Raw genomic sequence first — 15,883 nt, 5'->3', positions numbered from 1 at the left:
GGAGACGAGTCACACGCCACAAATAGGGAGCTGCAGTCACCGCCGGGAGCTCGGGTTTCTGCAGAGCCGCCGCGGTGCAGCGGCGCCCACGGGACCACGGGCCAGGGGGCGAGCAAAGCCCTTCCCGTGGCCCCCACGCTGGGGTCTCCGCTGAGCGCAGGTTGTGCTGTGCCAGGAGCTTGTCGCTGCACCCAGCACAGGGACAGTCCCCTCCTAAAGCAACATGTCCCTATGTCACCCGCTGCCAGATGCCTCTCGCACTTTCTAGGGGCCTCCCGTTCCCAGGGGATGCTTTATGGTCTGTCCCAGCACCCCACCTGTGCATTCCACCCATGTGGGCCAGTTTCTGGTCTCACCTGGTGGCAGCTGAGGGTCCTGCAAAGGTGTGGGGGGGGGCAGAGGGGCTCTCCTGCCTGCAAATGGGGGGGGACAGGCCACAGGTGAGGGGGCGAAGGCCGGAAGGAGAGGAGCCCAACCCGGCTCCCTGCCTGGGGAATAAGCCAGAGATTTTTGGCAGGGGCGGCTCAGGATTCCCGTTCAGAGGCTGAGGTGATGCTGCTAATTATAAGCCAGGAGAGCGGAGCCGCAAGACTCAGGGCAAAGGTATGTTGGGCAAAACCTCCGAGGTGCCTCTCCTCGGGGATGAGTAACAAGAATTAGCTGGAACGGGCTGGAAAGAGCCGAGCGCTTCTCCATGGGGGTGACGTGATGGGCGGGACGAGGCCACTCCTCCCCGGGCAGGGAATAAAAGCTGCGGGCGGCAGAGCTGGGGCATCGCGCTCTCAACTCAGCGGAGAGGTGACAGCGACACCAGCGACAGTAGCAGCCACAGCAGCAGCAGCCACAGCAGCAGCAACGATGCTTTGCCGGATGCATCTCGCTCCGTTCGCCTCCAGCTCCCTGGCCAGCCGGCTGGGCACCGTGAGGACCCTCTGGCCGCACGCAGAGACCATCTTCACCGAACTGCAGCAGGAGATGGAGAAGGCTCGGGAGTTCATGAGCAGCTTCGAGCAGCTCCTGACCAGCCACGGAGCCAACACCGCCATGGAGCGAGCCCCGAGCACCAGCACCGCGCTGGCCCAGGGCTCCGGGGACGGCTTCTCTGTCTGCCAGGACGTGAAGAACTTCGCTCCCGAGCAGCTGTCGGTGAAGGTGGTGGGCAGGAAGGTGGTGCTGGTGGGGCAGAAGGAGATGCAGAACACGGATGACAAGGGCTGCTTCTCCTACAAGTACGAGGTGCTGAAGCGGGAATGGGATGTGCCCGAGGACGTGGATGTGGAAGCGCTGAGCTGCTCCCTGTCCAAGGAGGGGCAGCTCCTCATCGAGGCCCCCAAACTGGCCCTGACGGCCAGCGGGGAGAGGAATGTGCCCATCCAGGTCAGCCCTGCAGCACCACAGCCCGGACCAGCCCCTGAGAACGGAGCCACCAACAAAGCCCAGGCGTAATGGGAGCAGAACCTACGGCTGCAGCAGGACCAGAGCGGAGAGCAGCGAATCTCGGCTTTTAGCCCAGACAAGCTCCACCAGCAATTATATCTCTCTTTTTTTCACTATACTGGAATGTTTTTGTATCCAATAAAAATACTTTTGCATAGAACCTGCTTGTGCTCTCCTTGTGTTGATTGATAGGGAGGCTGGGCTCTGGTCTCAGCTGGTTAAGCCGGAGGATCTGGATGTGCAGAGAGGGGAAAAAACCTCTCTTGGTGCCTCAGGGCAGCACAAAATGGGACTGACAGTGGACCCAGAGCAGGAGAGGGATCTGCGAGCACTGTGATGCTGGGGGGAGGCAGGAAGGTTTCAAGGGGGGAAGATCAGCCCCACTCACCTGTACCGGGGCAAGGGCAGCTCTCCCGGGTCACTCCATCACCCCCTCATGCACTGCCCGCATCTGCACCAGCCCCACAGCCCCTCCCTGGGTGATGGAAAAAAACATGGCAAACAGCCTGGCTGGGTGCTGGTGCCCCTGTTGTAGCCACACTTGGCTCCCACACAGCAGGACCCCCCGAGCGCCCAGCGGGTGGAGAGTGAAGCCCGACTGCAGACGGTGTTCAAGCAGCACAGGCAGGCTCAGGCTTGGGCTCAGGCCCGGGCAGGCAGCAGGTATGCAGCCAGGCACACCTGTGCAGAGCTGCTCCGCAGCTCAGACAGCCCTTCCCACCCGGCAGCGGGGAGGCTTTGCTCTGCAGAGCTCTGCTGCACCCTCCATAGCCAGCAACAGTCCCCAGCCCCACACTGAGCATCTCAGACAGTCCCCAGCCTGGCACCAAGTCCTTTAGAGGGTCCCTAACCTGGTACCAAGTCCCTTAGAGGGTCCCCAGTCCACTTCTGAGTCCCTTAGGAGGTCCCCAACCCAGCACTGAGTCCTTCAGAGGGTCCTAAACCCAGCACTGAGTCCCTTAGAGGGTCCCCAGTCCATATCTGAATCCCTTAGAGGGTCACCAACCTGGCATCGAGTCCTTTAGAGAGTCCCCAACCTGGCACCCAGTCCCTTAGAGGGTCCCCGGTCTACTTCTGAGTCCCTTAGGGGGTCCCCAACCCACTTCTGGGTCCCTTAGGGGGTTCCCAGTCCAATTCCAAATCCCTTAGAGGGTCCCAAACCTGGTACCAAGTCCCTTAGAGGCTCCCTAATCCAGTACCGAGTCCCTTAAACAGTCCCCAGTCCCATCCCAAGATCCTTAGAGGGTCCCCAACCCAGCACCGAGTCCTGTAGAGGGTCCCTAGTCCAATTCCGAATCCCTTAGAGGGTCCTCAGTCCTATTCCGAGTCCCTTGGAGCATCCCCAACCCATTACCGGGTCCCTCCCAGCTCAGCAGCAGATGCTGAGGCAGCAGCCAGACCCCCCCCCCCCCCCCCCCCAGCGATGGGAGCTTTCAACGGGGCAGTTAACGGCTGTTTAGTACCTTTTGTGCCCCTTTTGTCTCCATCCTCACCTACTCACCTTGGGTGCTGCCGACAGTCCCGTCCCTCTACCCTGGGGCACTGAGACAAGTCACCTGTCCCAGCTCTGGGGCAGGACCCTCGGTGACAGTGCAGAGAAGCTTCCACACCGTGTTCATGGTGACCACAGGCAGATCCGACCAGGCTAGAACATTGGGCTCCCACCTGAGACTCCACATCCATCTCCAACCAGCTCATCAAACCTGCGGTTTGACTGTTGCCAGAGCGCTGAAAAATTGATAAATCCCCATTTATAGTCGACTTCCTGCTAAACAGTCCTGGTTATTCTGTTCGGAGCGCATCGCCTCCCTAAATTGCGTTCTCGGGTGCCTCTGTGAGACATCCCTTAGGAAACCACGGAGATGGAGCCCCAGAATCCTCAGAGGAGCCAGAAACATGGAACCCAGGGAAAGAAACCAGCAGATGGCAACAGCACCTCGCGTTCACAAGATCGCTGGGGAAGCCCGTTTACAACAGCAGCACCAGTCTGTCCCCCAGGGGAAGCGATGAGACCTCAGGTGTCCCACAGAGGCCCCGAGTTCCTCAAGGAAGCAGCACCCAGTGAGCAAAGCCCCTCGGAGCCCCCCTGGACCCCCACTCGACATGCAGCTTGTGCTCCAGCCAGGATGTCACCAGCCTCCAGCACAACCGTCACATTCTGCTCCACTCCCCTCCTGCTTCGAGCTGATTAAGAAACATGAACATTGTCGATTAGGATAGGTTTATAAAAATTTTTCTTTGTTTATCACACAAAACTGAAGTTCATGATGAACGCCAGAGTTGACAGTTCCTCTTAAATACCAGTATGCATAAGACATTGCATTAGGCACTAGGCAGCAGCCAACATCAGTCTGGCAACAGAAGCCATTTTAATACCTCCCTTCATACTTTGTGGAATTACAGGCTTTTGCAATACATATTGTTTCCCACTGGCAAGTTATCCGAGGTTTCCCCCACCCCACCTCTGTACATCGGAACCATGTGTGTTCACACCAGAGCAGGGTCAACAACATTAGTGGCATCACAACCATCCAAAAAAAGGACAATTTTCTATACAAGATCTCTTTTTTTTTGCAAAAGTTGCAACAGGATTAGTGCATTACAACAGAACTGGAGATAGAAAAGAGTTGGCATGCTAGAGTCCAACACAAATAAAGACAACAGGCAGCTAGTTGTATGTACTATATTGACAAGATACTGATTGGTTACATGAAGAAACATACAATACAAAATACAGAAGAAACCAGTTTTGCTTCCCTCTGCCCCACCCCAGAATACTCATGATTGATTTGGTCAATAAGTGGCTGAAAAGCCAGAGTTTGTCACTATAATGCTACAGTTTAGTGGTTGTTCTAGGCAATATCATACTGGTATGAGCCTCAGCTTTTACACACGGGTCATTTTAAACAAGGTTTTCTAGTCTCAATATCCCTTTGTTTCCAATAGTGAACTACAGTACTGTGGGACCTGGGTGCTGCTGGCCCCCACCCATGGGCTGGCTGGGCAGACACCAGGCCGTGCATCCACCACCACCAGGAAGAGGGAAGAGCAGAAGTTCATATATTAAAAAAAGTGACTTAAGACTTAGAATTGAATTAGTATTTGTACAGAAAGGTGCAGGTGGAAGAACTCCCCTCCAGCCTATGATCAGAAAGGGATGGAGAAATCACAGCAGCCCCCGGCGGCGGCCGCTCTACGGTAAGTGCGATTGTTAGCGTGGGTTCCAGTCACGTCGTTGGAGGGCTCGGGCGGGCGGGGGCGGCTGCTCAATTGCTGCAGCACTGGCTCCTGCTCGGCTGACTGCTCTCCTGAAGGTCAACCACCCGATTCCTACCTGGCCCTCCAGGAGCATTCTGGGGTTCATTTTTTGGCAGTTTCTTGGCTAGAAAGAAAAACCAGACATTAGTAGGCTAACAGAGGGCAACCTGCTCCCCGCTGTGGGCCACAGGCTGGCTCAGCCCCGCTCTGACCTAAGGCTGCAAGTGTTAAGAAATACAGGACTGGATGCTGCCAGCAGCACGAGTACAGCAAACCAACCCTCCTAGTGCTGTCAATCCTGCTCCTTCCTTACCAGCCTGGATAAAGGGAGAGAACAGGCTTTGCAAGGCAAAGGCTCCAAACTCTCAGTGAACAACTGTTCACAAAAGTCCAGCAAACCAGGTATCTAAGCCAGTAAGAGCCTCCAGACCCCAGCTGATAAACCTAGTTGACTTTCTGCTAAACAGTTCTGGTTATTCTGTTTGGAGCATATTGCCTCCCTAAATTGCTGTCTGGGGTGCCTCTGTGAGATATCCCTTCGGAAATCAGAGACGGAGCTCCCAGTTGCCATTGGGCTGCTCACTGCTACTCCAGCCGTCCCGCCGCGCACCAGCCGTTACCTATTGCCATGAAGATTTCATTCACATTCATCGCTGTCTTTGCCGACGTCTCCATGAACAGCAAGCTGTTGTCATCTGCGTATGTTTGTGCATCCTACAAACAATCACATTAGAGCACTAAAGGCATCCTGCCAAGAGGAGGTCCAAACAGCTTTCACTCGTTGGCAAACTGAACACTGAAGAAACGCTCTGTCCCACCCTGACTGAGACAACTGGGAGACCCACAGTGACAATATCACATGGCTGGTGTCCCAGCACTGAGCTGGGTACAGCAGCACGGGCTGTTTGTGAGCTGCTTGAGCCAAATAAAGACACAGCATGTCCCAAGCAGCACAACACCTTGTACTTTGGTTGGCTGGGAGAGTAACACACACTGTAAATGCACCACAAGCAACCCGGGGCTGAGATAAGAGCTTCTCACTGAATGTTTGACTTAGACAAGGAAAGAGCTGTGAGGAGTAGAGAACAAGTTGGGAATGATTCTTCACGTCTTGTATCTAAGAGATACTGCTTCATAAAGACAGCAGAAGGCTGAAGCTTGTGCTCTCTGCACCTTATTCTCCACATTTGTCATGTTACCAACAAGAGCTGCAAGTGCTGTGAATGGAGTGCATGTGAAAGACAGGCTGAAATTCCCTTGGAACGGCACCCTGGGGTCCTCAGCAGCACAAATCTTGCCTGTGACTCCCCCTCAAAGCACTCCGCACATGCCGCCACCTCCCTCGCTTCAGCATAAAGCTGCTTTCCTGACTTGCTCAGGTAACAACTGATCTGGATTCCCACTCACCTGGAAGTCCACAGCTCTCTTGGTAGCAAGGTCTGCCTTGTTTCCTGCTAGTGCAATTACAATATTGGGGCTAGCCTGCCTCTGCAACTCTTTCACCCAGTTCTTGGCTCGTACAAATGTGTCCTGGAAGCAAAGAGGAGGCAGCAGTCAGGAAGGGCAGCCTCTTACAAACCCACAGCAAAGATATGATTAGAACAAGTCTTTCCTGTAAGAAGTGTTCTGCCTCTACAGCACTTTGCAGCAGGATCCTCTATCAGCTTAGCCTTGGTCAGACTGAGGAAGAGGCCGTTAGTTTAAGAAACTCAATACCTGCAGAGACTCTGAACCCCAACGCTCTCCCGTGGAAACGAGAAGCACCAGCAAACACAGCCCAGTAACAGCCGGAGCCCTCCCCAGTACTCACTGTGTTAGTGATGTCGTAGACGACGATGGCCGCCTGGGCGCCTCGGTAATACATGGGCGCCAGGCTGTGATACCGCTCCTGTCCCGCCGTGTCCCATATTTCGAACTTCACCGTTGTGTCATCCAGGCAGACCGTCTGTGTTAGGAAGGCAGCTGAAAGACAAGGTGTGTGTTGGCCTTCCCTCCAGCTGGAGCGCCCCCGCAGCCAGAGCCAGGAGCTCAGAGCGGTCCTGCCTGCGCACGGGAGCGAGCAGGAGCCCCAAACAGGCCGTTTCAGTGCAGTTTGCCGTGGAAGTTGCAGCTCTTTATCATAAGCTCCTCGCACACAGGAGCACAAGAGCCACCACGCAGCTGACAGGGAGGTGGCCCACAAGCCCAGGTGGCCACTGGCGCAGCAGGTGACACCGTTCAGCTGCAGCATCACCAGCGAGGTGCTCCCCAAAGCTCTGAAGTCAGCCCAGTTAACACATCACTCCCCAATTTAGTAACAGGTTATTTCCTTGCTTATTACAAATAGGATAAAGGCAACCAGGCCTGGATACAGGCTGAAGCAGAACAGCAGAGTCTGCACAGCATTAAGCCCTTTGTACCCATACTACAGCTACACTTAGTCCCTGCATGTGTTACTATAGGGACAAATCAAAGCTCTTCTCAGCACACACCTCCTAATATTGCTGCCCAGAGACCCGGGTGCTGGCCAACCTTTGATTAGTGACACTCTGCTAATGATTTCAAGCTAAAGAACTACTAGACCTGAAAGAGCTGTGGAAGTAGTTAATAGCATGAGGGCAGAAACAGCCTCAGAATCCCAGGTCTTGGTCTGAAAAGATAATTAAGGGCTATAAACCAAGCTGAAGCACTTGGTTCTAATTAGAAGCAGGAATTCAAGCACTGGAAGTGAAGATGTCTTAGAAGCAGAAGGCACAGTTGCCATAGCATTATTCTCTGCTGCACTGATCTTCCCACCAATTTGTAAACCAAAAGTTAAAGCATTAGCTGCTTGACTCTATTTATAGCAAAAAGAACCCAGACCAGACTGAAACAGTCATTATGACTTGTGACAGCCCTGGTGTGCATTAGTAAGGGCAGCAGCTTGTGGCCACAGGCACCTGGAGCGGCACTCACCTCCAATCGTGCTCTCCTGGTACTCGTGGAACTGCCCCTTGACGAAGCGCAGGACAAGGCTGGACTTCCCCACCGCCGACTCTCCCAGGAGAACGAGTTTAAACTGGCAGATTTTGTTTCCAGCAGCTGGTCCGTTCGGTCGGGCAGCTCCACCTCGACCTGCCATCGTGGCCTAAGCGCGGGAGCGCCAAGCGCGGAGGATGCTGCAGGCTCTGCGCTGGGATCCACCCGGAGGCAGGTTGCAACTGGAAGAGGAGGTCAGAGTTAGCAACGCGCTGCTGGACCAGCTGCGCCAGTTCTAGAAGGTGGGTTGGACTCCTGCCCACGGTGGGAAGTTATCAGCTGCATGTACCACAGCAGCATTGGGCTAGTTCTGTCCCTAAGCAGCATCTGGGATGTCTGAGCCTCCCTGGAGAAGGGATGCTGGTAACACAGGCTTTCCTCCCCACCAGTGGGCCCTCCAGCACTTCCACTGGTGTGTAGATGTTACACATACCTTGCTAGGGTGAGGCAAGTGAAGAACAGCCAGCACACCGATCGGTGTCATTAGAACTGCGTCTACTAAAACAACAATTACTTGGTTCATGGAGGTAACTAAGGTTGACCTTTAGCTCCTTCCCGGGCTCACAAAGCAGCGACTTCAGACTGTCAGTGCAATATGGAGCTGTTGGAGTGCCGCACACAAGCGGTGACGGGAAGCAGCCCACAGCCCTTCAGATGAAAGGGAGTTCCTACATTCAGTCTGCTGGTTCAGAGGCGCTCACACCAAGCCATTAAACACTGCACCTTAGAGCAGCCCTAAAAAAGGCCTTTGAAGTGCTACCTGGCTCAGGGAAACCCCTTGGCAGCAGCCGCTCTCCAGGCACACACTGAGTATTCAGAGAATAAAAGCAACCACTGCTCCGCATGCCTTGCTGCAAACGGGCACAAACCGCTGACCGAGTCTCGACAGCTCCATCCAAGCACAGAGCCAACACCCAACCCTTCCCACACCCCGTCCTAGTTGCCTCATTGCCCTCATTCCACACCATTCCAGGTCATCAGGCTACTGGCCACATTCTTGACGAGGAGACGGTTCAAATCCAGCTACGCTGAGCAGTAAACAGGCAGCATCACCCACAATCAACTGGATCCCTTCTTCCCAGCACCAAATCTGTGCAGAAGCACCAAACCACGGCAGGAGCAGCAAGACAAGCTGTCTCATAGCTAAACATGAGTCTTGGTCCCTTCCTAAGCACCAAGCTCAGCTGCACACAGCAGAGAGCAGCAGCGTTTTCCAAGTGCACAGTTACACAGATTTAGGGACATTTCCTGTTCTCATCACAACTCCCACTTCCTGACAATGATAAATGCTACAACCCATCGCATCTGCTCTGTATCGCCGCTTTCCCTCCAAGCTTCTTGTTCACAGAGACAACCGCAAAAAGAGACAATCCCCCAAACGCTGGTTTCTCCTTATGGTGAGTCCTGAGTGCGCCCCCAAGGAAACTCTGGGTGTTCACCCAGAACACCAGCGCTCAGCACACTGACCTGCAGACACATTCCACCTAAACAAATTGTTTTGACCAGCAGGCGAGTCAGAAACCTGCTGTTAAGCAGCACCGTTCACTGAAGCTCACGGGTAGGAACGAAACCACGAGGAGTAACTTCGGTGCAGCGAGATGTGTCAGTAGCCTGAGCGTGAAGAAGCCGTTGATCCGAGTGGCCTGTCCAGGCTTGGGTTAAGTCAGTGAAGAGATTGCAGTTCAGCGCTGGGTCCTTGCAAAGTCCAGTAACACCCGTCAGGAGCCCCATCTCCTCAAAGGCTATTTTGACAGGACAAAAAGGCTCGATAAGAAGTAAATCAACACCTTGTTTTGCTGGGCAGTGAGGAAGCATCATTTTGCAGCTCTGGGCAGGAGCGTCTTGGTTACCACCAGGCTGGAGGAGCACATCAGCAGCTCTACATCTATCAGCCTGCAAAAGTTCCCACCTTTTAGAGCTTCTCCTCCAACCAGAGTCTGCAAGGGAGCAGCTTTTGCTTGTTTAACCTTGTATTAATTTCCCCAGGCAGTCTATTAGCAACACATAAGCTCTGTTGCTGTTGCAGACTAATGTTCTGCACATTAAATGTGTCCACAGGACAATTACCACATTAACCCCTGCATAAGAAAACTGCTTCACACGCCTCCCCAGCGCAGGGGAGCCGCTAGTTTAGTGTCAGAAGTTACAGGATCTGATATTTTTGCCCTGTGTTCGCTACTCTGGAAGCTGGCGATACACAGAAACCCAGCCCTGAAGAATCTAGTTACCCAAGAGGACCGCTGCTGCTCTCAGCTATGCAAGAAGCCATTTCGCTGGGGATTTGTTGGCTTCAAATCAAAATACTGAAGACAAAAGCCCCAGTGAAGTATTTATCTTGTTAAATAGCTGACAGCGTTACATGAATTTCTTGGCAAAGCAACCTCTGACGTTACTGAGTGGTTCTGCTTCACCTCACACGGGACGGGCAGCACGAGGCTGCTGTTCCCCCACTCCCACCCAGAACTGGCGACCCGGCTTTAGGACCCAGATTCACATGCCAGGGTTGGGTTAAAGGTTGGACTTAATGATCCCAAGGGTCTTTGTGAACCAAAATGATTCTCTGATGCACAAGCAGCTTCCACAAGCAGGACCAGCATCAAGTGTGTGATAACACAGACTCCACGAGCCCAGATTAGCATCGCGTGGACCATCAAACCTGACTCTCCAACACATTCATATAAGAACTCCAAAAGCAGGAGGGTCCACACTGCTGAGGACGAAACAACAGGTCCAGCTCCTACCAACGAACCAGGAAACAGAATTGTAAGCACACACCTCAGCCCCATAAAGCCTGATCAGTTTTAATACTTCACCTTTCTCCAGACAAGAAGCACTTCCCTCCACAAACAAAGAACACTCAGTCTCTTGATCAGGGAGGCTGCAGTCTGGAGCTTCAGTAACAGCTCTGAATTGGGGAACCAGTCACTGCCGCTGTCAGGAGCTGCGCTACAGCCTTAAAATGTAGATTCCCAGACCTAAACCAGCCCAGAGAGCAGTTTCAGGAGGATTCTGATGGCTGTTAAACTACCAGAAATTAAAGTCACAATTTCTCTGTAGAGCCTCGTGAACAAGCCTCCCAAAGACCTGGGCACACTGAGTTTAATTTAGAGGAAAAGATTTACGCCAGCCAAAAGTTAAATTACTTTTCGTTGGTAGCTAGTCCTAAACATGCAGGATCTGTAACACCAGCTCCTTTTCATGCTTTTCCCACGTGCATCTGCAGAGCCGTGGCCTCCAAAGCGGCCCCAGCAGCCGGCTGTTTGTCCAAAGCAGCTTTTCAAAAACAAGTCCTATCAGAGATTTCAAGGCTGCCACCCCAGTCACCACTCGATCCCACACATGCTGGATACAGGAGGGCACAACATGCAGCCGCCCCGGCTGCGCCATCGGGGCCGAGCCAGCAGCAGAGACCTCTCCATCGCCCCCCGAGCCCGGGTTGTGAAGCACACCGAAATGAAGCCATCTCCCTTCCAAAGAGGGATTAACAAAGCCTTTAAGGCAAGACAAACCCAAGGGAAGAAATCCTGATAAAGGCCAAGTCTCTGCTGCTTCTTAAGTGGCCAAACCGAAGGTCTGATCTGGATGGGCAGCGATGCGCTTGGGCAAGATCTGAAGCTCAAGCCAAATCAGAACACATTGCTAAATACACAAAGCTACTGCGCAGTTTGAGACCAAATCTCATCTGCGAGATGGCATCTGCTTGAACTAGGCAAGGCAGCTCTAAAACTGTTTGGAAACTGAAGCCAGTGTGCCCTACAAAGCTGATCTGGCTTTGGAAGACAAGGCCAAGATCCCAGCCTGCACGGCTGAGCCAAGCACAGTGCCCGGGCCAGCAAAGGGAACCGTGATGCTCCCTCAATCCACCTTCAACCCAGTTTAACCCCATACACACCCCCTCCGAAGGGTTTCCTAGGTTTAAGCAGTTATCCTTTACCACAAATTCTTGAAAACAGCTCATTAGGTAAAAAGACATTACACTTACTGATGCCACCTTGGAGCTACAGGTTTTATACACAGAGTTGACTGGGACCAGCAAAAAAAGAGTTATCACCCCCTTGGGTCACACAAGGAAGTTCCAAGCCTAATCCAGTGGGGTTTAAATTCTGCAGAATAGTGTGACTAATTGCTTTTGAAACTGCAGTTTGTGTCTGTTAGATCAGCACAGCTGAGCAGAGGAACGTGCGGCGAGGGCAGGCGGAGGTGTCGCGCTCGGGGCCACCGACCCCACACTTGTGTTCACACAAGAACAAGTGAACTCACACCAGACCCAAGTGAGGGAAACTTTCAGCATAGCCTCAGTCAGGCTCTACTTAGCTAAGCTTGGGCACAATACACTTGCAAAGATTGCTCTAAGAAGAGTGGAATGAGAAACACCATGAACAGCAGCGTAAGACGGTTGTGGAAGGGTTTTGCATCATCTTCATTTCACATCAGCTTCTCACTAGTTGTCCCCTGTCCCCAGATTAACTCCCTCATGGAGGCCTCACCTACTTTTAGTGATCCTTGATACTGCAGGAACTTAGTCCTGTTTCACAGGAGGTGAAGCTCAGCTAGGCTGAAGGAGCAGCTTGTGAGCAGAGTCTGGACCAGCTACAAACCGAACAACAGCATCATGTTTTCAGTTCTGCAAACAAGACTCTTCGTATTGCCCACTGCTCAGCATACCCTCAAAAGACACACTTCATTTCGACCAGAAGCCCTGTGAACAAGGCAAGATCACGAACAACAAAGCAGAAAACTGCCATCTTCACTGCAAGAGAGTCAGTGACCTTCATATTATCTTTTCCAGACTGCACAAAGATCTCTCGCCTCTGGCAGCTCCTGATTTGGAGCTCTACCAAACACAAGCAAACACAGAAGTCGGCCTTTTCTTATCTGTTTATGTAGAACTACTCCAGCAGCTCATTCCCGTGCTCCAGGGGAGGAAAACGCTCCTTTTGGGATGTAGATGAAGCTTTATTCTTTCCCACACTGTCACTTCCAGGAAGGTTCATTGTTTCTGGCCAGCACTTGGAGTGGTTTCACGGTATTAGTCTGACTTAACAGAACTTACATAAGAGGACTTCAAACTTCATACCCCAAGGGAAGAAAACAGCTGACTCCACCGTTTCTACTCTCTTCCAAGTATGCTGACTGAGACTTTGGGCTACACCCACTTCATTAGAAGCCTTCCCATTTCATTTCCTCTGTCTGAAAGCACTTGGCATTCTTTCCACCCCCCTCCAGGAAGATGCCACGACCACCTATCCGCTGAACACAAGAAATTAGGATCAAGAGCTGATGACCAGCAGGGCCTAGATCGATTCTAGAGCTTTACTGCGATGGAGATAACTCCCCCGTCATCACAACACTCAAGTCTGGCCACACACACCAAGTGCAAAAACATGACTAAACAGTTTTGTTTCAGACGATGCCCAAACCTGGTTTCACCAGGAAAGGGACCTAAACCAAACAAGCGCTATCAGCACCTACTCAGCCTGGAGGGACCTACACTGCCTGGCACTATCTTCAAACAAATGTTGCCTAGATTAGCCTGTAGTCTCAAAGACTGCCTCTAGAGGTAAATTTTTTGCTACAAAAGTAGTTATTCAGGCATAGTGTTGAGACCCAAGAGAAGTCTGAGATTACTTCAGCACCAAGACCCAGTTACTGAACCTAAACCTTGCTCTTTTTAAGCTCCCAGCTCTGACTCGGGCTTTACCTGCTCTCCTCACTCCAACAAGGCATTAAGGCCAACATCATCTTGTAGCTGCCTACGCTGCTCCAAATTCTTCACCCTTTTCAGTCAGTTCTTTCACTTTAGTATCCAGCTAAGCTGAAAAAATGCAAATACTTTTAGAGTCAAGGTGGTAGTGAATATTAATGGGATATTCCACAGAGTTTCACTCAGACAGCACACGTCAAGCCAAAATGAACCAGAAGTATCTTTTTGGTCTCAAGCAGGGTGCAGAGCAGGCTCAGGATCCCCAGCTTAGTGCAAAGCAGAACTGATGTCACACCATAAGCGGGACAGCTCAAATACACGTTGACCCACCGCACATAAAAGCTAAGAATAGTAGACGCAACTTGTTCCACATAAGACTTAAAATAGCACCTCGGTGTATTCTCTTCCCTGATTTCCTTACGCGCTTGGAAACAGCCAAGGTCAGAAATCCAAGAGCCACGTGCAAAAGCACCAAGTTAAAGGTCAGCAGAGATGGGGTCAACGCCGCGTTTGGTCTCGCTGCCAGAGCCGTTTACAGCGAGAACCACAGTTAAGTTTGCAGAGAGAAACTGCGACTGTCACAGGTCCCACCCAGACACCGGGGGTTTTAGCAGCACCTTGGATATTCCCGGGAATAAGGGATTCAGCCCTACAGACCTGCTGCTCACATGTAACCGGCACTGCCAGCCTTGGCAGGATCACACAGCCACCGCGCTCCCAGTGCCGCTCCTGCTGCCCCAAACCCCCCAGCGCAGCCTTATCTCCAGGCGCTCCCGGGCTCCCTTCCAGACAAGCTACAGAACTTCCTCGCAGACTTTGTGCTCCACATTTCACACCACAAACACCCCTCGGGGTGGGGCGCGGGGGCTGCGCTTGTCACCAGAAGAGTCTCCGCTCCACCAGCGCCTATTTTCAGCAGATGGAGTCACGTCCTCCGTTGAGGGGGCTCGCAGGAGCACAGCCGGGCTCTCAGCCTCCAGAGTTTCTATTCCCACCTCAGCAGCTGAGTGGCTACAATAAACTATTACACCACATCTGTCCTTGCAGGTGCCACACCTTCCCCAAATCCCACTTAAATTTCAGTCATCGCTACCAGTGATATTCATATTTCTAATTATTAGGCTGTATTTCAAGGAACTGCAGAACTCATAGTTCAGGAGATAATTAAGGCAGCAACCTTTAAAGATCAACCAACCTCACAACCATACAATTGTTTTATAAGCAGAGCTTGCAACCATAGAATCTTTGTACTCAGTAATCATACCCTATTCTTAAAACTGCCATAGATTTACAACATATTCTTTTAAAACAGGTAACTGAGAAACATGCGAATGTTGCTTAGCACTGCTTAAGCAGGTAGCTTGTGTTAGAATAGGCACGGGATATGCTAATGGGTGTCAAGAATTGTAACGAATATGCAATTTTTCTGTCAATATAAGCCACGTATGACGTCGGGATTAATAAATACTACTTTTAAAACCTTAAAACGCGGTTGTAAGTGTCCGTTACTTTGCCGAATTTACGGTATCAGCGGGCACACAAAGGAGCTGGGGAGGAGCGGCCGCCCGAGTCCTTCCAGCTGGCGGAGAACACCGGAGCGGAGCCCGCACGGCGCGGACACGACGCTCCCCGGGGGTTCGGGATCACCGCCCCGGACGTGCTGATCGTGCCACGGGCGCAGCTCCCGCCCCGTGACCCTCCGGGCCGGGGGAACCCCGGGGAGGCGCCGCTTCCCCGGGACACCCGGCGAGACCGGGACCCGGCCGGGGAGCGCCACCGCGGGCAGCCCCGGAGCCCCCGCGCTACTGAGGGCAGCGCCAGCTCGCTCCAAACCCCGGCTCCCGCAACCCGCTCCGCTCCCACCGCGGGGTGCACGGAGCGGCGCCGCCCCGCTGCCTCCCCCGGCCGCACGAACTCCTGGGCTGCCTCGGGAGCCGGGTCCCCAGGCCACGCGCCGCCCAGGGCGCCGCTCGGCTCCCGCTCCGCCCGCCCGGAGCCGCCGCCGCTCCCGGCCCCACTCACCGCCCGGAGCGCCGCTCCCCCCGCCGCAGGTGAGTCTCGCAGGCCCCGGCCCTCACTTCCGCCTTTACCCGTTCCGCTTCCGGATCCGCCCACCCCTTCCGCCAGCAGCTCTTCGGCCACAGGCAGAGGGACGTGCCAATCAGAAGCGCCACGCCCCCCCACCGGTGCTCCGCCCTTCTCCCGGCCTCACCGCGTCACGTGAGCCGGGCGGGGGAACGTCAGCGTGCGCCCGCCGCGGGGGGCGATGGGAGTTGTAGTCGGGGAGGGGACCCAGGGATGCGGGTGCGGGGTCCCGGGGACCGGGGAGTCCCCGGCGGGTTTGCGGGAGCGGGGGTCCCGGTGCCGGGGAGCGAGCGGCGGGGGAACCGCGGGCAGAGACACACCCGGAGTCTGGGCTGGAAAAATAGAGCCTTTATTTCCCCTTGGGGCGGGGGGTAACGACGTCAACTGCAGCGGCCGGAGGGG

The 15,883-nt window shown here is 53.6% G+C and overlaps 2 protein-coding genes across 2 annotated transcripts; one reads left to right on the top strand and one right to left on the bottom strand.

The window, feature by feature from the left end:
* The first annotated feature begins 765 nt into the window (after positions 1 to 765).
* Positions 766 to 1,597, top strand: LOC102090744 (heat shock protein beta-11). Its single transcript, XM_005513592.3, has one exon. The coding sequence runs from the start codon at positions 859 to 861 to the stop codon at positions 1,444 to 1,446; it is 588 nt and encodes a 195-aa protein (XP_005513649.1). The 5' UTR covers positions 766 to 858; the 3' UTR covers positions 1,447 to 1,597.
* A 2,044-nt stretch (positions 1,598 to 3,641) lies between these two features.
* Positions 3,642 to 15,575, bottom strand: RAB5C (RAB5C, member RAS oncogene family). The gene is made up of 6 exons (XM_065039426.1): positions 15,419 to 15,575; positions 7,630 to 7,874; positions 6,506 to 6,657; positions 6,103 to 6,225; positions 5,316 to 5,409; positions 3,642 to 4,819 (listed from the first exon to the last, which is right to left on the bottom strand). The coding sequence occupies exons 2-6, from the start codon at positions 7,793 to 7,795 to the stop codon at positions 4,704 to 4,706; spliced, it is 651 nt and encodes a 216-aa protein (XP_064895498.1). The 5' UTR covers positions 7,796 to 7,874; positions 15,419 to 15,575; the 3' UTR covers positions 3,642 to 4,703.
* Between the last annotated feature and the right edge of the window lie 308 nt (positions 15,576 to 15,883).

The sequence above is a fragment of the Columba livia genome, chromosome 23, assembly GCF_036013475.1.
Source record: "Columba livia isolate bColLiv1 breed racing homer chromosome 23, bColLiv1.pat.W.v2, whole genome shotgun sequence".
Classification (NCBI taxonomy): domain Eukaryota; kingdom Metazoa; phylum Chordata; class Aves; order Columbiformes; family Columbidae; genus Columba; species Columba livia.
The sequence above is the reverse complement of the archived record's forward strand: the minus strand, read 5'-3'. Positions and strand labels throughout refer to the sequence as shown.

Bases quoted from the DNA above. Each gene is read 5' to 3' on its own strand.
- LOC102090744 (XM_005513592.3), top strand. From the start codon at position 859: ATGCTTTGCCGGATGCATCTCGCTCCGTTCGCCTCCAGCTCCCTGGCC.
- RAB5C (XM_065039426.1), bottom strand. From the start codon at position 7,795: ATGGCAGGTCGAGGTGGAGCTGCCCGACCGAACGGACCAGCTGCTGGA. The intron at 6,658-7,629 runs GTGAGTGCCGCT...CTTGTCTTTCAG, and splicing joins CCAGGAGAGCACGATTGGAG to CTGCCTTCCTAACACAGACG. The intron at 6,226-6,505 runs GTGAGTACTGGG...CTTTGCTTCCAG, and splicing joins TCTACGACATCACTAACACA to GACACATTTGTACGAGCCAA.